The sequence below is a fragment of the Dermacentor albipictus genome, chromosome 9 (genome assembly GCF_038994185.2).
Source record: "Dermacentor albipictus isolate Rhodes 1998 colony chromosome 9, USDA_Dalb.pri_finalv2, whole genome shotgun sequence".
Lineage (NCBI taxonomy): Eukaryota > Metazoa > Arthropoda > Arachnida > Ixodida > Ixodidae > Dermacentor > Dermacentor albipictus.
Genome location: NC_091829.1, coordinates 18138184 through 18160228, shown reverse-complemented (window position 1 = coordinate 18160228; position 22045 = coordinate 18138184). Strand labels below are relative to the sequence as shown.

At 44.9% G+C, this 22045-nt stretch overlaps 2 protein-coding genes across 9 annotated transcripts in view; one reads left to right on the top strand and one right to left on the bottom strand.

The window, feature by feature from the left end:
• Positions 1-10483, top strand: part of LOC135903733 (uncharacterized) — a 119035-nt gene extending 108552 nt beyond the window's left edge. For both annotated transcript variants that reach the window (XR_011508532.1, XR_011508525.1), the window contains one exon: positions 8147-10483. The gene's annotated coding sequence lies outside the window, so the exon portion shown is untranslated. The remainder of the gene's footprint in view (positions 1-8146) is intronic.
• The window catches only part of LOC135903748 (uncharacterized), a 162101-nt gene extending 142631 nt beyond the window's left edge, over positions 1-19470 (bottom strand). For all 7 annotated transcript variants that reach the window (XR_011508544.1, XR_010564921.2, XR_011508545.1 and 4 more), the window contains exons 1-2: positions 19292-19470; positions 13083-13355 (exon numbers count right to left, since the gene is read on the bottom strand). Coding sequence is in view for 1 of the 7 variants with exons in the window: in XM_070525507.1 (XP_070381608.1) it covers positions 13083-13115 (33 nt within the window). In the remaining 6 variants the exon portion in view is untranslated. The remainder of the gene's footprint in view (positions 1-13082; positions 13356-19291) is intronic.
• Positions 19471-22045: the final 2575 nt, after the last annotated feature.

The window sequence follows — 22045 nt, the reverse complement described above, 5'->3', positions numbered from 1 at the left end:
TCACCTGTCCATCATCTTTTTCCACCAATGTGACTGAGTACCTGTTGTCACAAATTTGAGTGTTACTTTTTATGTACACCCACCCCTTATGTAATACCCCCTAGTGGGGTCTTTAAGGTAAATAAATGAAAAAAATGAAAATGTACTAGAAAAACAAAAGAGCATGAAAGAGACCCAAGTGGAAAAGGAGCTGGTGCTGACAAATTTCAACTGGAAGAAAGCGGAAGAGAAAATTCCTAAGCGCACAGCCACAGGGCTAGACGAGGTTCCCGTTAGGCTGATTAATGAACTAGAACCAAAAAGTAAGGAAGCTCTGGTGAAAGCAGTGGAAAAAGCTTTAAAAGATAGACGAATACCAGACAGTTGGCGACAAAGTAGAATGAATTTGAATTGTAAAGGTAAGGGGGAGAAAGATAGAATTCACTCGTACAGGCCGTTGACCATTAGATCGGTAATATACAGGGCAGCAATGCAGGCAATCAAATTAAAGCTTCAAGCATGGACAGAGAATAATGGCATTTTGGGAAAACTTTAGAATGGCTTCAGAATAGGTAGGCGTTTAGATGATAACTTATTTGTTCTTACTCAGTGTATTGAAATATTGAAAGTAGAAAGCAGACCGTTATATGTCGCCTTTTTAGACATTACAGGAGCCTATTACAAGGCAGACCGCAACATTTAGTGGGATATTCTGGAAGGGGAAGGCTTAGGCGACGATTGTCTACAGCTTTAGAGAGAGATTTTCCTAGAAAATACCGTTTGCGTTGAATGGGAAGGAATGAGGAGCGAAGAGAAAGTTCATATCAACAAGGGACTGAGGCAGGGGTGCCCTTTATCCCCGCTGCTGTTTATGATGTACATGGTGAGGATGGAGAAGGCGCTAGAAGGAAGTGATATCGGGTTTAATCACGGGGATCTCGGCGAGGCTATAGGACATTTCTACAAAGACGGATGGCCTAACGGCCATCCCACCACCTCGGGCTTCCTGATCGGCCACTACTTCGCTTCCATCTCTACGACCCTCTACCTGTCTCCCTCCTACCCTCTCTCTCTTTTAACCCAATCCCCTACACCCTGCTGGCGCTGAGCCGTGCTCCCGCATGGGTTGCAGAAAATAGCGCTAGCATTTTCTCCTACCCCACAAGAACCACTTCTCTCTCATACAAACAGGCGGGTGCAGTAATAGAGCAGCAGTTCCTAGGTTTATTTTATGCGGACGACATTGTGTTGCTAGCTAACAAGCAAAGTGATTTGCAACGTCTGGCTAATATCTGTGGGCAGGAAGGCAACAATTTACGTTTGAAATTTATTGTTAGAAAATCAGGAGTTATGGTATTAAATGAAAACAGTGAACAGAGAGTGGAGATACAGGGCCAGGAAATACCTCGGGTAACAGAATATAAGCATCTCAGTAAATGGATAAATGAAGGCAATATATATATATATATATATATATATATATATATATATATATATATATATATATATATATATATATATATATATATATATATATATATATATATACATACATATGGAAACACAGGAAAAAAATTACCGACGATTACGTTACTTCCTAATGCGAAATTTGAGCGCAACAAATAAGCTGTTTCACCTTGTTTAGCAGCAGCAGCAGCAGACGGAGGACTTCCATCGGTCGTCTCGCTCATGGCTCAGAAAGAACTGGCAGATAATTTCGCAGTGGCGAACGGCAGCGGCAATTTCGGCTCGGGCGGTGCACATATACAGATCCGCCGCCACCGATCTGGCTCTCTGATTGCCACCGCACAGGGCGAACGGCAGCGGCAATTTCGGCTCGGGCGGTGCACATATACAGATCCGCCGCCACCGATCTGGCTCTCTGATTGCCACCGCACAGGGGTTGCATTGGAGGAGGAGCGAAGAAAGGAATTAAGTTCGAGCCGGCGCTTTGACAACCGGAGACTCGCAGGAAGAGGGGGGAGGGGGGCGGCGTGTACACCCAGCGGCAAACGATGGGGGCAGAAGCGCGCGCAGCAAGCGGACAACACGGTAAAGGGAGGAGGGAAGAAATAGCAGCGACTGACTGATGCCGCTGACGCCGATAGTGAGTCAACCCCAGCTGCGGAGTTGGTTTCAGGGACAACGCCGCCGATGCCGACACAAACAATATGATACCCTCGCTTCCGCAGCGCTAAGAACCAGGTCTAGCCGTGGGAAGGTGGTCACGTATTCGTCGACGTGCCGGGGCCTACGTGAAATAACCGGCGCGTCGGCAACTGAAGAGCACCCTATCCGCCACACAAGAACAGGGGGGGGGGGGACCCTTTCCTCCTCTTTCTGCATGGCGGCGACGGTGTTCTATGCAGTCACGTTATCTTGACTCTCTAGCGGCGTCAGCGGCATCCAGCGGTATCAGTCGGTCGCTGCTAGCGCTGGGGGGATGAAAGGGGGGCGGAGCTGGTTACGAGGCCGACGACAACGCCGACGACGACGCGAAACCCAGGAACGGACGCCAAAGAGCTGCGCTCTAAAAAACAATAACAGAGAAATGCAGCCATAATGAAGCACAGAGCGCTATGGGGATACAAGAGGTACGAGGTCCTCCAAGGTAAGTGGAAAGGTGTTACGATTCCAGGACTTACTTTTGGAAATGCGGTTGTTTGCTTTAAATCAGGGGTACAATCAGTACTCGACGGGAACCAAAGGTCATTGGGTCGCCTCGCATTGGGCGCTCACGGGAAGACTACAAATGAAGCTGTGCAGGGTGATATGGGCTGAACTAGTTTTGAAGTGAGGGAAGCTCGCAGTAAAATTGAGTATGAAGAACGGCTGAGGAATATGGAAGAAAGTAAATGGGCTGGGAGAGTATTCAGGTATCTGTACAGGAAAAACATTGATTCACAGTGGAGGAAAAGAACTTGGAAGCTTACCAGCAAGTATGCGGCCTCTAGGGTGGACAACACAGCAACAAAGAAGGTCAAGCGGAAAGTCGGGGAGGCTGAAAAATTTCATGGGTGGCGGCAATGGAAAAGAAATCTGCCATGTGTAACTACTTAAGAGGAAAAAACGAAATCAGGAAAGAAACAATTTTTGATAACTCAAAGGGAAGCTCATTACTTTTCGAAGCGACATCGGGATGCCTTAGAACACGCACCTATAAAGCGAGATATAAGACGGAAGAAGAAACATGTGCTTGCTGCGGTAATGCTAGGAAGAGTATGGAGCAGGTTTTATTAGAATGTGAAGACGTCTACCCAGCGGTCGATTTACGGGCCATTGGCCTCCGTGAAGCACTTGGGTTCAGCGAGAGCAATGGAAAAGTAAACATGTCCGCAATAGGCATTAGTAAGAGGCGATTGGAGGTTTGGTGGAAGTATGGATACGACAAAAAACGGAGACGTACAAAAGCACAGTTCGAAATAGGGGATCAGAAAATTTGGGTGGGGTAGTTTATAGCGTTTTTTTTCTCTTTTTTATTGTTTAACCTAGGTAGGACATTAGGCAGTATAATAGCAACAGCTTGGTGGCGCAACCCACCGCCCCGTTCCAAAGGGGACGCTCATAATAACATTCCATCCATCTATCCAACCAACTTTCGCGACTTCGCGCCGGAGCTAAGCGGGCGTTGGTTCTCGGGCCAGAACGTGTTTGCCTCGTGCTTTATGCATTCACCTCGTAATTTTTCGCGTGCGTGTGTGTGAGCAAGCCGGTTCACGTTAGAACGTGTTTGCCTCGTGCGATATGCACTCATCTCGTGCTTTTTCGCGTGCGTGTGTGTGAGCAAGTTTGCCTGTGCTTTGTTAACACTCTTCGGTGTGCATGTGCGCCGTAGCCATCGTCGTTCATGTGGCGCGATGCCGCGCAACTGTTGTGTGCCACTCTGCGACACAAATGCCAAAACGGACCCAACTGTGAAATATCACGAGTTCACTGGCGACTCGGAGCGTCGAGAAGCCCGGCTGAAAAATATCTCTCGCCAAGGAGTGTCGGGAAAAGTAAGCAAGTGGGAACCAAGCGACAGGTCTCTGGTATGTTCCCTGCACTTTACAGAAATGACTATAAAAAGAACACGAAGCTTAGGCTCCCGATTCCGACTGCAGTACCGACCGTGTTTCGCAAATATCCACAGTACCTTTCCGCGAAAATCTACACATATCCGCAATACCACGAGATTTCTGAGGCTATGGTCTGATGCAGAAGCAGATCTTGAACTAGCACCAGTAGCTTTTTTTGGCTGGGTACATTGTACGAGCTCGTGAAGTAAAGGTATGAATAGTTTTTCTTTGTAGTGGACACAAGTCGTATGTTAAATTGAGCTTATTGTTTGTGACCTTAATATTTTGACCTTATAATTGACCTTAACGTGAGTGCATTTGGAAGTTCCGAAGCCTATGAAAGTTCCGAAGCTTTGAAAATCGCAAACGCTGCCAGAACCATGGTATGTTCAATAAGACGTAAGGCGAGAGGACGCTTAAAATGGTTTATTCACCAGCCTATGATACCGAACCTATGGGGAGCGTGCTTAGCGTACGTTTTGAGTGTTTGAATTTTTTCAGTTTGGCAGTCTATTGTGTACGCAACGCTGTTGAAATAATACGTCACAACAGTAGCCGTCATTTTGCTGACGGCATGCTTTCGTTATAAATAAGCCGCGCGCTTGACGGTGCCTCGCCCATGGGTAAGCTGCGACCGTTGAAGCTAGGTGCAGCGCCAGTGCTGCTTAGAAACTTTGCCGCAGACATTCAGCTGCATGCTGCAAGAGGTCAATTGGGCGCGTTATCTTGAACTTACTGAAAACGCATGAGGAATCCATGTTTTATGCTGAATAAAGCATAAACCCCATATAAGCGATCTTGCGCGCGACAGCTACAAGCGATGCGATGGAGATGGCTGTCGCGTTCGCTCGTCGCCTACAAGTCGTACTCCGTGCGAGCGACGATTTTGAGCGACGCCTCCCCGGTGTTGCCGGTATGAGGGCTGCAAATACCCGTCGAAACTAGCGTGACGCGTGCTTTAGTAACTTAAGTTGGTGTATTTTACTGTAAAAAGTAGCATAAAATATTTACGAAGTTCTTGCAGTACATTCTTATCGTTGCACGTATAAAAATTCAGTCGTTTGCTCGTTCCGCGTGACAATCGGTAGTATTTGAGCGATTTCAGAGTGTCTACCAACCGGGAAAACCGGGAAAACCTGGAATTCTCAGGGATATTAGTAGTCTGCAAGAACTCAGGGACAACTCAGGAAATTTGTGCCTCTATAAGAGAAAATTATCTGTAATATTATAGAAAGGGTCGAAAGTCGCGGTAATGTTGGCTGGAGTAACACACAGTAATCGTAACGAATTGTATTTGACGCCGTAATCGTCGGCTGGAGGAGTTCCCAGTGTACAGTCAACGACCGACTTTCCGGATTCCCGATAATTTCGACGGCTTCGCGGCACCACCACGTAACCCATATAGTCAATGTATCTGCAGATGTGTGAAATTTCGGACGCAAGAACTCGGCGCCGTCCGATTTTCCGGACGTTTCGCCACGACCGCAGGTCCGAAACGGCATTAACCAAAGCCACCACCGCTGCCATTTTGATTACCTCGCCGCCTCAAACCGGCGCTCTCTCGCACACAGATCCGCTGGCAGTCGTAGCTGCCACTGCGGCAACGCTAGGCCTAGCTGCTTCGACGTTCGCTATTAAGCTTCTTGTCGTTCGATGCCGTGTTTCTTCATTTCTCCGCTATCAGCAATAATTTTGGCTTCGAAGCTCGGAAAGCACAACGCGTTGCATAAAGCTTGTTCCTGAAAGTTAGTTTCACCTCAATACAGTAATGTTACGCGGTGAAACATTTGCAAAGTATTGCAGTGAAGCTTAACAAGCGTATGAAGGGGCGGGACACAGTATGTATTGCTTATTATTACACGCCTGCACTCGCCCTCTCCTGTCATAGTAGGAGCACCGATATGCCTAATAAGTATACTGGCAGGCATTCAGATCTTTTTCAGACATGCCCGTGTCGATTTGAGCCCTTAAGGGCAGTAAAAGACATGCATTTATTTTTTCGGACTGCCTGATCTTTCGCAAGTTTTAGCGGCCCCTAGAGGGTCCGAAAAATTGGACGTTCACTAAAAACTGACCAAGAGTATGCTTCAAATGGTCCGTGGGATGAACGCGCGGTGAAAGGAGGACGAGAACAAAAAGGACCGGCACATTGAGGAATGAACAAGGAATGAAGTATGCGACCGCTTCTTTGAAAGAGCCTGACCTCAAAAAACAGTGTTGGCTGACGCCGAGATGCAGGTGTGCCTCACCTAAACCAAAGTAAACTGTTTAAAGCAGTGAAACAACACTGAGGCGTCTTGCGCGGGCTGAGAGTATGTCAGCACAGTTGAGCTTGACTTACGAGCTGTTGAGAGAGAATCTTCTCAGTTGTGAAAAAGTTCGGTTTTGGTACCACTGAGCTTGCTATCAGTTGATAGAAATGGCTCATATTCGAAAATATTTGCTTCTGTATGCATCCCCTTTTTATTTGTATTTGAGAATGCCCGACTCGATTTGCAAGTTTTTTAGAAGACATTTTATTTGCTGTGCATTTTACTAACCCCTCCCTTCTATTCTTTTTTTTGAATAACATAAACACTACTATTTGTATTGAAATTGGATTAAGTCGGATTTTTAAATTTTTTTTCATATGCTTACTAGAGAGTGACAGCGTCATGCGATATGGTTTCAGCCCGTCTTGATATAGAACACAGTTCTGCATCACTCAGGGAATTTCGCAAAGGCACACAGGAAAAACCTGGAAAACTCGGGGAATTTGGAAATGTCAACTTGGTAGACACCCTGGATGTACATACATCCAGTTCCAGCTTCGCGCTATTCGCTAGTCGCTCATAGCACTTCCGGGAGACGAGCGACGATTTCTAGATTTCCAGAACGAGCGATCAGTTCAAGCGACGGCCCGTTTTGTCGCTCGAAGCCATCGCTGGTCGCCGTCGTGCACTAAATCGCTCTCATGGTGTTTAGCCCTAAGACTGAACTGTTCTTGCTCATGTATTGAAATGATGCGATTATATGTCAGATTTTATGCCTCCTGTTGTAGTTTTCGAGACCAGTGCGAATCTTAAAGGGTGCTTATGTATAGGAACTCGGTGAATTGTCAAGCAGCGAGTTATGCATCGGCATCGAATATAACGGCTGCTGTGTGGAATTACAATTGCAGGGGGCGCATTGCATACGCTTATTGTTTTGGACATGCCTCTGCATTTGCTAATATGAGTTGGGGTGTCAGAGTTATGTCGTATAAACAGCTAAAGCACCCTCCCTCTTGTAGTTACAAGCGTTATGTGTGCATCTTGCTACTTCATGGCAGATCAAACTGTGTTTATCGCTTTAATATTTTTAGTAGAGAAATAAGGTAAAAATAAAACGCTGCTTTAATTCCGCGTTACCAGTCGTCTGTTGTACACCAAACAAAGAGTTGCTCTAATAAACTAATATCTGCGGTCTAACTGCAACTTTTACATGCCCTCAAGTATGCAAAATGCTAGACTTTAAACTGCAGCAGTAGTCGAATCTCTCAAAAATGAACTCCACTGCGCACCTCATAAATAAAAATAAGTTAACGCCTTTTAGTAAGCTTAGATCCAGGCCACAGTGAACTTTCTTGTTATTATTGAAATGTGGGTAAGCTTGCTATAACAAGCATTGTCGCCCTTTCTTATAGGCACTCGAGGACCATATTTTCAACCCTACTGAACATCATGTTTGCTGATGTGTTTCTCAACTTATGGCTTGAGCAGTGGCACAGCCAGAGATGGTGCGGGGGGCACACTGGGCACGTGCTTAGGGTGCGTCACAAGTGGTGTTTGCGACACATCAGACTAATGACAGACCTATGACATCTGACAATGAACAATACCCTATTTATTAGCAGGAGTAGTTTAACATTGATGCCGAACGAGGACGAACTGTCGGTTATTTCTTTTTTCTTTAAATCTAAAAATGGAAATTAGTTTTGCAGTTGACTGTTGCAGTCATTTAGATGTTTCGCATGCATTTCAGTAGGAAGACAAAGAGCTAAGACTTTCTTCTAGTGCCATGACCTTGACTGTCTTGATGTTCTTTTACACCATGTCCTCGTGTTGACTTTCGCACACGATCTTTTTCAGGCACCCACTTTATATAACGCAAGAAGGCAGCTGCAAGGACACAAGGATGTCAAAGAACCAGCCCAGTGCGACTTCACGTAGTGCAGAGGAGCGCACGCCAAATAATCAAAATACATTACCATGCAACTTGGACAAGAAAACTAGAATGTGGGTATATTGGGTGTACCATATGACTAAATGTCAACGAAATCAAAATACAGTATGTCGCACCAAGATGAAAATTCTCATGTGCTCTAGGCAGTCATCTTAACATGGTATACTTATGTAATGTTTCTGATGGGAAAGTCAAAATCAAGTATGCTCTCTGGAGACAAATACATAGGAGCAAGTCTCATTGAAAAGTTAGAAACGTGTTTTAAAGAAGCTGATTAGTTGTGAGGAGTGCTTTTTGTCTTGCCTCTCAACAGATATATCCATGTGATAAAAAAATAGTGGTACGATGAAATTGCATATTTGCTTAGTGACATGATACATACTTGCAATGAACCCGGCGCCTGTGTTCACTATAAAAAGCAACAGCTCATGCTTGGTTAGGTGCTTACATACATTTAACAGCTTTAATAGGTTACATTTAACAGCACGTGAATGCAAGGGTGCAAATACAAACCACTGATTTTGTATTTTAAATGCTGACATGAAGCAGGCAGATTTTCATGTCTTCCTTTTTATCTATTTTTTACACCTAATTTTAGAATTATGGCTTCCTTTAGGTTCCAGAAAGCGGAAGCATTGGGGGAAGAGAATTTTATGTTTAAGAAGTCATTATCATTTATGTGCATGCTCACGAAACCACTTCATTAGAACCACTTGTGCCTCCCGAAGCGAAAGGAAGGAGCAATTAGGGCCTTAACTGTGTACACGGTGGTGCAAACCTTACGTCTTAGAAGCCGGAGAGTCACTTGGAATTGAAAATTATTTTAGGAATGTAAAATTGTGGTTTCTCCAAACTGCTTGCCAACCAAGTATACTAGTGGGGTAGAGATGCATTCAATGCAAAGAACTGAGATCATCTGAGTAGAAGACTTGGTCACCAATTGGCGGATGTGAACACATGGTGTTAAGCAAAAGCACCCTAGTTTCATGTCTTGTGTAGACATTCTTCTGGACTTAAGATAGAGTGCACAGTGAGGCGATGTATTAATCTTCCTAGACACATATGTACTTGTTTTGAGACGAAGATTCTGTGAAGTGCAATAATTTTTCTTACTTTAGCGCATCTTAACCACATCAGTAAGAAAAAAGCTTTGGTTTCAGGTCGTTGGTTCATTGTGCAAGTATATGCATTGTCGCATGCAAAATCAACGTGAAGGGAAGGGATACGTGAAACAGGATGGTGCCATTCTCAATTTATGTTTTTCTTTGGTTGTCTTTTTCCTTCACTTCCCTGCCTGTACTTATGTCGTCTTTGATGCATTATATTCATAATATCTAATTTTTGGTTCACATCTGAAGCCATGCTATACTTTAGTTAGATTGCATATTCAATGAGTCACAATAATTGATCATGTAATTATGAAAGCTACTCCTTAGAAGTATAGCATTCTTACCCTAATGGGAATGAAAAACTACCATATATGACAGGAAATCTGATGCGCAAGATTTTAATGACGATGCTCCTTGCAGTTTTATGCTCATTTGTTACACACTAGATAATATTGTAAATTTAATTTTAGTTATTTGTGAGAAAGTGTAACGGATGAATCCCAACAGCACCAGAAAACGACTTTCGTGAGGAGGCCAACCGAATAAGAAATATAATATGCCTTTGTACCGGTTTGAGACCGGGCAGGATATTGCTGCAGAACCACGGCAAGACACACTTAGAAACAATGGGGTACAGCCCATACATGAATGACTATGTGAAATATAAGGAAAGCTAGCTAGATCAGCAGCCTCCCATGAGAATACACAACACATTTCTAAATGCACTGTACTCCGCTCAGGAACAGCCATACGCTGTACAGGACGTTATCAAATGAGCTGCTGTCTTAGAATATGGCACACAAAAAAAGTTTCTTGCACAATTTATCTACATTACCAGCCCCATGCTTAGCAGTTCAACTGGTAACCTCTGCCATGTAAGTGCACGCGTTTTGTGCCAGAAATGCGTTTGCTGGCCAGTAATGTGGCGCATTTTTCTCTTCGATCATAGCGTCAACACTTTGTGAGTTTGCACACGTTTGTTTTATGTGTAACTTCCCATTGTATGCCTTATTTTTGAAAAGAAGGAGCCAAACGAAATTAAAGGATCTTTCTACACTGTAATAATGATGAAACTTTAAAAATATACTCATGTTTTATTACGAGATGTGTTCTAAAGTCATGGGCATCATTGTAACCTGATTTCATGTGTTTGTCAGTATGTTTCTCAAATTATTATTCCGTTTGTCTTGTGACTGATCTATAAAGATATTGACCTTTTACGAGAAAATGTTTCAGTTGAGTAACTCGGCGACTACACATTACATCATATTCACCAAGCATAATGCAGAAGCTGCATATGAAGGAATCAAATATTCCCACATGTAAGTATTGCGAATCCCTTCAAACGTGGTCATGGATCTACATCGTGCTTTGACACTATTGGGAAGGGTACTAGCACTCTGTTCTGAAGGAGTACAAGCATTCTGGGGGAGTAGAAACACTCGGCTTGGAGGAGAAGTACTCGGTTTGGAGGAGTACAAGCACTCGGTCTGGGAGTGTCCCTGTTGGGAGAGTATTAGCACTATGCGGAAGAGTACTAGCACTCCCTTGCAGTGGAGTAACAAAACTGTCGGGAGGAGTTGACCTACTCTTTCAAAGAGGGTTGATCTACTCTCGAAAAGAGAGTGAAATATGGGACAAGCAGATACTCCTGCAAAGAGAGTGCCCGCAACTCTCTTTGTTTTAGAGCGTAGGGAGTTAGCTGTGTGACAATAAATGGCAAGTTCCATGATTCTACTTGGTACACTCCCAATCTATATGCGCCGAAAATTAATATGACATTTACGAGAATGCTTGCCACAATACTAGAAAAAAGAACAGCTTTTCCCGCATTCCAATCATCCGGAAGACAGTCTCAAGAGAGAATTCCGGAGCTGCATACTTTAGTATTAACAAGAACTTTAGAATTGCTGTTCACAATAATAATAATAATATATGGGGTTTTACGTGCCAAAACCACTTTCTGATTATGAGGCACGCCGTAGTGGGGGACTACGGAAATTTTGACCACCTGGGGTTCTTTAACGTGCACCTAAATCTAAGTACACGGGTGTTTTCGCATTTCGCCCCCATCGAAATGCGGGCTGTTCACACCGGCTGAAGAGAATGTTTTAGGGTTTTCAATTATATTAGTGATCAACATCATCATCAGCCTATTTTATGTCCACTACAGGACGAAGACCTCGCCCTGCGATTGCTAATAACCCCTATCCAGCACCAACCGATTCGAACTAACGCCTGCGAATTTCCTAATTTTATCACCCCGCCTAGTCTTCTGCCATCTTAGACTGAACTTCCCTTCTTTTGGTAACCCTGCTGTAACCCTAATAGTCCACCTATTATCTAACCTATACCCCACCTAGTCTTCTGCCATCTTAGACTGAACTTCCCTTCTCTTGGCAACCATGCTGTAACACTATAGTCCTCCTATAATCTAACCTATGCATTACATGACGTGTCCAGATCCATTTTTTCTGCTGATGTCAATTAGAATATCGGCTATACCCGTTTGCTCTCTAATCCACACCGCTCTCTTCCTACCTCTTAACGTTATGCCTGAAATTTTCTGTTCCATCACTCTTCAGCAGTACATCAACTTGTTCTCGAGCTCCTTTGTCAGTCGCCAAGTTTCTTCCCCCTATGTTAGTACCATTAAAATGCACCGATTGTACGCCTTTCTTTTCAATGATAATGGTAAGCTTCCGGTCAGCCGTACACGCTCCAACTCAATTTTTGTTCATCTGTAAATTTCCTTCTCAATAATCAGGGTCCCCCCTGTTATTGACCTAGATAAACACACCCCTTCACAGACACTAGAGGCTGACTGGCGATCCTGAACTCTCATTCCCTTGCCCGGCTATTGATCATCAGCATTTTCTTCTGCATATTAACCTTTAACCCCACTCTTACATTCTCTCTGTTCAGGTCCTCCATCATTTGTTGTAACTCGTCCCCAGTGTCGCTGAACAGAACAATGACACCTGCAGACCAAAGGCTGCCGAGATAATCGTCGTTATTCCTCACTCCTAAGCCTTCCCAGTTTAATAGCTTGAATGTTTATTCCAAGCACATGGTGAATAGCATTGGAGAGATTGTGTCTCTTTGTCTGGCCCCTTTCTTTATAGGTACATGCCTACTTGGGGAGGAATAAGGTAGGTGCGGAATGTATGTAGAGACTTTGATATGTAGATACTCCAAGACATTTGCGTAAGCATCGTGTACTCCTTCATTAAGTAATGCCTCTCACGGCTGAAATCTCTAGCCCATCAAATGTCATTTCGTAATCTATGAAGGCCATTAGAGAGACTGGCTGTACTCTGCAGATTTCTCATTTACCTAATTGATGACATGGATGTGATAAATTGTAGAGTATCCCTTCCTGAAGCCAGCCTGTTACCTTGGTTGACTAAAGTCCAGTGTGGCCCTTATTGTATTGGAGATTATTTGAGTTTAATTTGGGATTGCAATAGCCATATGTGCATTTCTCTGATAAAGCGAAACGTGATCTTCAATTTCCTGCAGGATTCGCAGGCAGTGTTTTGATATCTGGAAGCTCATTCGATTTATTATTAGGTCCAGTGGTTGTCACAACAACGCCCGAAAAATAAGCCCAGTGAAGAAGTTAATTATTCATAGTAGTCAAATATTCTCGCAAAACGCCTGCGGGCGTGGGAACGGCAACCGGAACTGGTCATCACTGTTTCCTAGCGTGGAAAAAAATTTTAGTACGCACCTGTATGGGACAGATCCCTGTAGAACGGGCCATGTCGAAAGTTCTGTTCGCGTGCCCACTGCAGGTGAAGTGCGTATAGAGGCTCTTGCGATGTGCCTGGCTGGATGACACAACACTCAATGTTTCTGGATCACCAAAGATGAACTTTGCTGATGACACCACGGCAGCAAAACGCACACTGGTAGCGACAGGTGAAGCTTGCGTCGGAAATACGCGTGGAGACGCATTCCAAGTCGAAGAGTTTGTCCGTTGATAACACCAACAGGATTACGCCTGCATGGGGAAAAACCTGGGGTTACAGGTCACGAAAAATGTGCTGTTCGCGTTCTCAGTGAACGTGTGAACTATTCCTGAAATTAAACGGTTGGTACATTCGTTGCTGTTTGTGCTGTACTTCAAACCTCCCTGCGTCGACTGCTATTCTTCCATGCTTCGAACCTCGCTGTCGTTATTTACCCTTAAGGTGTCACACAGACAGGATAGTTAATAACGCCATTAAATACAACGAAATTACAGCAACATTAGAAAAAAGATTATTTTGACTGCCATAACAAGAATGACGCGTCAGTCGCCTCCCTATTTACAAAAAAAGCTACAGTCACGCATGAAATTTCACGGAACACGAGATCTGAGAAAAATCTGAATATATGCGCAGCTTCACAAAGCCACATAGTATTCGAATTTATAGTCTCTTCTAGTATGTGTGAACAACATTGTAATGTTCGGTTTTACTGACTACCGTTACAGGCTGCTTGGAAATCGAAGGCTTTCTGAGATCCCATGGTCCGTAAACTTTTGCGGTTGACTGTACATAGCAGCACCTCTAAAGTAATTAATGTCTGTAATGACAGCAATGTTATGGGGAAGGCAATTATAACATAAATATGTATTCGGAATATATTAGTCATTATAACACTATGTGTTTGAAAACAAAATACATATTTTATGACAGGGATCAATGCGTATTGAAATAAAATGTTATCATAAAAATTAAGAAGCAAAAAGGTGACATATTTTCCTGGTATGAGAAAGACTGGGTAAAGAAAAGTATTTCATGGCTGAAACGTTGGCAGCGCAATAATAGCTGGAAATAATTAAACGTGATGTACGGTTTTGCTCCACCTCTAAGCCTGCTGTGGGTGATTCAAGAGCGGCATTCCATACAGGTACTGCATATTCTAGTTTAGCTCGGACCAATGTTCTCAATAGCAGTAATTTGAGCTATACACCTGCATAAAAAATAGTTCTTGGGAAGAAGGCTAACATGTGGCTAGCACTGTCGGCTACACAATGAATGCCCCCCTGATCATACGACGTATTTATACGAGTGCTCCAATTCCGAATCAGTGTTATTAATGTGACAGGTAGGATGACTAATATGTTGCCAACAAACACGCACACATTTCCATTCTGTGTTTCATTTTCCATATGTGACATTATTCGTAAATCTGAATAACGTCTAAGTGCAAGTTAGCCACATCTAAGTCGCTGTTAATTTGTCTACAAAACACTCAGTCATCAGAAGGACTCGTCGAAGATGTTGACGTTATGCAAATGGTAAAGTCCTATACGAAAATGAGAAAAAGCGGAGGTCTTATTAGACAGCCCTGAGCCAACTTAAAACGCAGAGGAGCAAATACTTTGACTGATGCAAACTGGTAAAGATTTGTGAAGAATGTTCGCAATCAAGCAAGAACTTTAGAATCGAGATTGCGGCTACGTAATTGAGAAAGAGCAGATCGTGGGCTGCTTTTCGGAGTCTTCTAGGTGCACCTAAAATATGTAGTCTGTAAGTAACGGTCTTTGAAGGATAATTGATTGATTAATAGGATTTAATGGCGCAAGGGCCAGTTCCGGCCAACGAGCGCCAAACACATGGTACAATACGTGACTATAGTCACGTATTATACCATTATTATACCACCATTAATGCCACCATTACCACCATTATAATGGTGCATGGAGACAGGGATGTAACATGACTGTAAAGGGGCCTTGAATCAGTCGGTGTAAATTGCTTGAAATGAATATATCAAAATGGCAATGATTAGTGATGTGTACTATGATCATAACAGTGTTGCGACGAAGGTTAAGTGAGATGTATACAGTATAAGTGACGGTAACATTAGTACCTCAACAGACCTTTTGGACGCAGGGGCTTGGAGGCAGGGCTTGTTAGATATGGAGCTGTTTCCTGCGATTACTTCGAGTTCCCCAGACCACATCGGATTGCAGCACAGCTAATTGAGGAATGCAGAAGCAGGAAAGCGCATTCCAGAGGAGCGGCCGAGCAAACAAGTTTAAGGCAACAAGTTCACGTGCCAACAAGTTCGTGCGCCGCCGGGATTAGCAGGTGGGCATCCGACAATGGAGCATGAGCAGCCCTTCTCCTCGTTAGAAGTGCATTGCCAGTCTGCGAGGCAAGACCGTAGAGAGCCGCCAGGTGTGACACCGCGACACGGGCGCCTACCATTGGCTGAAAGTGGCGTCATCGGAGCGGACTCTCCCATTGGTCAAACATGACGTGACTTACAGTGCTCGAAGGGTTTATAAGAAGCCTTCCAGAGAGACCTGAGCATTCTGGGACATTACCTGATTCCCTGATTCACCTCTCTCGAACTTCTTGCCGCGGGCCGCAGCGTCCGAGTTGCTGCCGGCCCGTAATGACTGTACAAGTGTTACTTGTCGCTCACCTCCCTGTACATAATGTAGAATAAATACTCCCAAGTTTTGTTTTCATCCGCAAAGTCCGTCCTTTAACCCCTACAGGTTGTGCAAATATGCTTGCGTTTCACCTTTAACCTACAAGGGGAGCTCGTACTACAAATAACCTGGCCGAATTATCTTTAATACGTCAGTTCCTGTTAAAAAGTTTAACGCCAAAAGTGGTTCATCATATTGAGATAAAATGCTGAGCGGGGACGTATGTGCTCACGATACAGGGAGCTGAAGTACTTTTTCTCTCCCCGCTTTTATGTCAGGGCACTGAAGAAGAACTTGGATAACTGTAAGGCGATTTTATTGCCAAACCTACTACATGTTGGAGGATCACTTCCACTTGGTAGGTAAGAGAAAATGTGGTAACTATGCCTTATTCTTAATCTACAAATAATTGTTTCTTGGTGTCTTTCTGTCCTTTCGGATATCAAGTTCCTTAATTATGATTTCATGATATGCAGGGTATATGATACTTCAGTACCCCACTGCCTTTTAAATACTTCAACTTATCCCATAAGGGTTTAAGATCTGTTGCCTCTATGGGTACACGAGTACTCATAGAGGGTACCCACGAGCACCCATACTCATATTTGTATATCACTCAAGGCTACTGACGTAGCATTTTCTTTAGCAGATACATTGCCTTCAGCCAGGCGCAAGGATAGCACGCGTTGTCTGTATGGAAATAAAGTGCTGTATGAGCGGAGGTCTGTCTGCGGCGGCTGCCGTGTATCACGCCCACGTGTCACCCACGCGGTGCCTCTCGTGACCTCCCTATTAGCGAGGCAGTCGGGTTACTCTTCGCTCCGTTGTCAACGCGCTTCACCGGATAGACTGCCCGCACCAGCCACTATTTCGCGAAATTAAAACATGGGGCCGTATTCTGCAACGGTTCGCTTTGGAGCCGGTTTGCTCTGACTGTTACGTCTGGGTTACGTCACTTGGAGAAAGAGTGGAGCGTCGCGGCGTGAGGGTGACCAGTGAACAAGCGGCGTTCTGATGCAAGGTCACGTGAGTATTGTTGTTTGTACTTCGGGGATGATATAGTAATTCAAGCATGTTGTTCTGTAAAAAAACATTGATTTCTGTACAATTGCACGTTTAATTACCAGTAATAACTGCGAGCTTCAGACATGGACAGCGCGGGGTTTAATTTTATCTGCGTTCTACATTTTTTTTTGTGTGTGTGGCTTGGTGGTGCGCCATACGTTAAGCAATCAAAGCCGTTCTCTGCGTCTAGGCCGTGGCTCTGATAGTATATCGTTTAGCCGTGGCTGAGCTTCTTAGGGCGGACGACTGCGATGAGATTTCCGTCCACACATCCAACTTCGAGAATCTTGCCACGGTCAAGAAAGCGTTTTTGAATGCGGCTTTCTCCTGCACCGTGGAGAAAAAGCTCGCACCCCTTTTTACTTTCCCTCAACCGTAATGAGCCTAGCGACGGCGGTAATGATGCGACTGACTGACGATTGCGACAATCCAATAGCTTCTGCATTCCAGACGCACAACTGAAAGCGACTAACGACAAAAAAAAAAAGAACGCGGCGCCCTTCTACTTGGTGAAGAAGGATGACCAGCGAAGCTTTGTATGACGGCCCCTTAATGGCGAACTGCACCTCCGCCACGTGTCACCCCTGCATTTCATCATCCTCCGCATCGGCCAACGTATGGGGTGTGCTTAACGCCTGCTTCACCTCCGCTGCGGGTCGGCCCGGCATTGCATTTTCGGGAATTTTTCCTACACGCGTGTACTCAATGGTGTGGAAAACAGCCTTTTAACAGCTTCGCTGTAAAACAACGTAGCCCACACAGCAGTTACGTCGCAGTGTCAACGCACGTCGCAAATCTTTCGCGCCGTATTTTTGCAGAGCCTAAAATGCCTTCGGAACTCTCCTTCGCTATTGTATAATGCGTTAAGCCGTTGCCTCCATTCGTCTTTCGCCAACGCCAAAACATGCCACACGCGATGCGTCTATCGTCGCGCCGGGCAGGCGGCGGCCACGTTGCCTTGGCAACCCTCGGTATCACGATCGCGGTCGCGCGATACCCTCGAGCGAGCTTCCATCTTCCGCACCCTCGCAGCTCAGCGCCACAGGGTCGCGGGGAGAGTGAGAGCAAAGAAAGAGAAGGCACGGGGTACGCGCATCGCTGGAAAGGGGACACCCTCTCCACTTTTTTATCGACACCGTCACGCTAGTCTCGGCTCGCGCGTTGCAGCTCATACTGAACAAGATGGAAGGCGCAATCTTACGAGACAAGCCTGTCTCGCATCGAAATGGCGACGACGTTTCCGAAGTTCAGAAGGGAGCGTCTAGCCTAGAACGATAATCTGGCAAGAAGGACATGTCGGTAGAAGCGGTCAACGTTAAAGCGTGGAAAAAAATTATACGCGTAGAAATACACGGAGCTGTGACAAATGCGAACAAATTTAGACTAATTAACACTTACTGCAGCAGAATAATATAAACAACCGAACGTTTTCGTGCCTCGTTTAATGTAACTCACCCGCATATAAATATCGCGGCCAGCCTAGTATATCAGGTGGCTCTGATAAGAACAACCCGTCATGTCGCTTGCTACAAGTTCAGGGCAAATGGCGTTTTGCTTTCTGCGCTCATAGCTGACGCTAGATGGGAATGAAGCTGTAGTAATTACACAATAAACCGTGACATCACGCCAAAAAACAGCGTAGGATTACCGCTGTTCGCGCTGGTCACAGCTGTGGCATCGAGGCCACATGTAAAATCGTCATCACGAATACAGCCGCCGTCACAAATAATTCGAACTATCAAGCCTCATCCAAAGTGGCTTAAGAAACACTTGGGTTAAAGAAGCAAATATTGAAGGCTTAGGAAGGAAGACGCATTAAGCTAGCACCATTCAAGGTACCCTAAGCAGACATCTACGGCATCCTCCGCAAGCGAAGCACAAAATGCGTGTAAAGCGTGTTCGAGTTTATTATGACGACGACCGCATACGTTGTTTGGGTTTATTGTTACCAGGCGCTGCAGGCACAAGAAAAACAGCCTCAACTGGATCAGTTTCCTAACGTACCTTGGTTTACATGGTAAAACCGCGTAAATTATAACGCAGTTTATGAAAAGGACACACTCGGGCAATATTTCGACGCAACTCAAGCGATTAGAGGTCAAGAGACGGTTTTGTGGCTGTGCTACTGTGACACGGGTCGTAAATTGATGCGGTAATCCAGGCAGCACAGTTCCGAAATTATTCAAGGGAGTTAAGTAATGATTTTCGATGCGGTTTCAACATAGCTGACGTATATTCCTGTTCAGTGCGTATGAAAGTTTCTTAAGCTAGCTTCCTGACAGGTCCGGGACAGAAAGAAAGGGGCTGCTTGGTGTAACCAAGTGAGCGTAATGACTGACAAGGCCACGACGTATCGCTTGAGATGATAATGAGCGGGGAACCACGTTTGCGAACCCAATTTTGAGCTTATTAGCGCAAAATATAATAGCAGTGCCACTTACCGCACTTGCATCCACGTCTTCCGCGGCCGGGCCCCGACGGCGTTCTGCCGCTGTCACGTGGCGTTGCGCATGCGCGGCCATTGCCTAGGCGACCGGACCACGGAGCAGACGGTTACCGCGCCTAACGCGGGTTATCGTCGCGATCTGTTTCTTTGTTCCGTGTCGGTCTTCTTTCCTGCTATCAGTGTTATCATCTGGCACACGCTGCATTTCGTCGACGCGTTTGCACAGAAAGCACTTCGTGGTTCGTATCAAGAAGGTTCCGAGGCATCGATGTCCGACGCTATATTCGAAATTACAATCGTACGCTGAATAGATGCCGTCGTCTTTCGTGGCCCTCGGCTATCCCCTTCCGTCAGCGTCTGCAGTGCTAAGCGATTGAAACGCGATACTAGAAGCAAGTGGCTACGATCTTTTTTTTTTGCGCAACTGGTGACTGCTGGTTACACCGCGTTGAACTTTTGTATCGCATGTGAGCCTTTCTGATACATTGTGACTGCACGAGTGGCCAATATACCGAATATATGGTAGGCAATATACTAATATATGTATGCGGTGCCCCAGCTGATGTTAGCCAAGGTGTTCGATGAAAATAATGTTTTATAAACTTGGTTCAAGATTAAACTGTAAGACTACGGCCTTCGGTTGCCAAACCTCGTATGAGCGAACACCATAGGTATTATCACTTTACCTTGCAGGATGTTTTACAAACATTATTTTTCGGTGAACAGCTTGGTCAATGTTAACAGGGACACGCTGCATGGGCAAGCTGAACAAGACGACACTGCTGACCTCGAAGCCAATGAAGAAAAAGAATTCGACCGCACTCAGAGTCTCTGACTGCTTATTATTTCCGCTTGTGAATTAAAGAAGTTTCAGTTAAAGCTACATCTGTGGCGTCCCGCTGGTCAGTTTCGTTTCGTTGAACGTTTTCACTGAACTTCTTTTGCGATTCTGTCAGCTGCCTCTTGCCAGTCAGTTCACGGCAGCGCTAACAGGAATGTTCGCTCGAACCACGGTTTAGAGCATGGTGATACAATAGCTCACGAGCGCAGCCACGCGTCTTTTATCTTTATCATATTTCGTGGGCTTTCTTCAGATTCAAGAATAAAGCACCACACAAGAGGTACGCTGCCACAAAAATATATATATATCCGTTGTTCCTGAACGCCCTCTACAACGTAAAGAAACGCACTTGGCCCTAAAGTGAATAAAATTTTTCATGATTCTCCTTCGTTATTTTCCGATTAAGTGGAATATAAAAATACTCCGAGGAGCGCCACCTGAGGGCAGGAAGCGGGACTGCAATAACTAGTTCGTCGGCGGTTCTGTGTCTATGCTGTACCATAGTCTTTCATCCAGGCCCTCCAGGTTTCGGTCGCGAAGAATGCGTTTCAAGACGATGCTGGCAAGGGGCGAATGTACTATAATCGGTCTCCGGTGCACCATTCTCGGATCTTGGATCGCACCCCTTCCTCTTTCCCGTTGGTGGAAGGGTGCACACTAAGACTTGCTGCAGTACGAATCGTAGTGCACTACTGTATTGTCTAGGCTAAGTGCCATCACTGAGTCGCCGTTTCAGACATTGTGCTCAATCTACTTAACGACCATAAAAGTGGAGGTGCCTCTCGCCAGGCGACGACGTCCGAGATGTGCAGGTTTGCTCAAAGCGTCCGTGCCAGCTTTCGTTAATGGTCGGTGGCCATCGTGTCTAATGCGTTGCGCTTATTTCCACTCGCATCCAACCGCACATCAGCGTCCAGGAAGAACCGTGAAACAGAGGCACTGTACTCTTTGATGACTATCCAAGAATGTAGTTCGTTAGTCGGTGTCTAAGGTCAAGTCCAGATGTGCACAACTGCTTTCTTTCCCAGCCACGTATGTGTTCTTGACACGTATGTACTTGGACTGCATTGTAGAAGCGGCCAGAAGGTCTTGCGTCTTGCCCTCTGTCGTATAGCGTTCTCTTAGTCAGAAGCACAACTGCTTCATGTTGCTTCATCTTTGCTTTTCCGCTTTTGTGTTGTCCAATCTTCCTTCGAAGCTTCCTATATCTTCGAAGGGGTGCCCTGCAGGCAGTGGTTGCAGTGCGCCACCTTGCTTTAGTTCTTCTAGTCGGTGTCTTGATTGCGTCGTGAATCTCGCTTTTTCTTCCAATTGTCTTGTCTTATTGTTTGTGGGGTCAGGCCCCACAGCGCTGAGGTGTTCGGGTGACAGTTCCACCTCTTGAATACGGCGCATTTCACTGGCTCACTCGACTTGACAATAGGGGTGTGTGAATAGTGATGTTTGAGACCGAATCGAATACGAATCGAATAGTGCCAGAAGCGAATCGAATATTGAATACTTTTGAATGCGTATATGCTTTCGAATGCATTTTAAATACGTATATTGAGTAGCCATTATCACAATTAATATAGAACGATGTTCACATCCCAGCATTTTTAAAGTCAGCAAGCTTCTGTTATTACGTATAAGTACGTTATGAAACATTAATTAAAAGCAGAAATGGAGCATTAAAAGCAAGCAAGTAGTTTCTTAACATGCACAGAACTATTCAGAGTGTGCGAATGATCGCTGTACAGCCTGTAAGGTATAACTTCCTAACTGACGTAGCCTGCTTCGATACGCAAGTTGTCAAACTTTGTCTATACACTGCCCTTGTGGTCATAATTTAAAGCATTTCTGCTCCAATTTTACGTTTACTTGAGCAAAGTTAACGTTGTGAAATATTCGCAAAATATTCCCACTTTA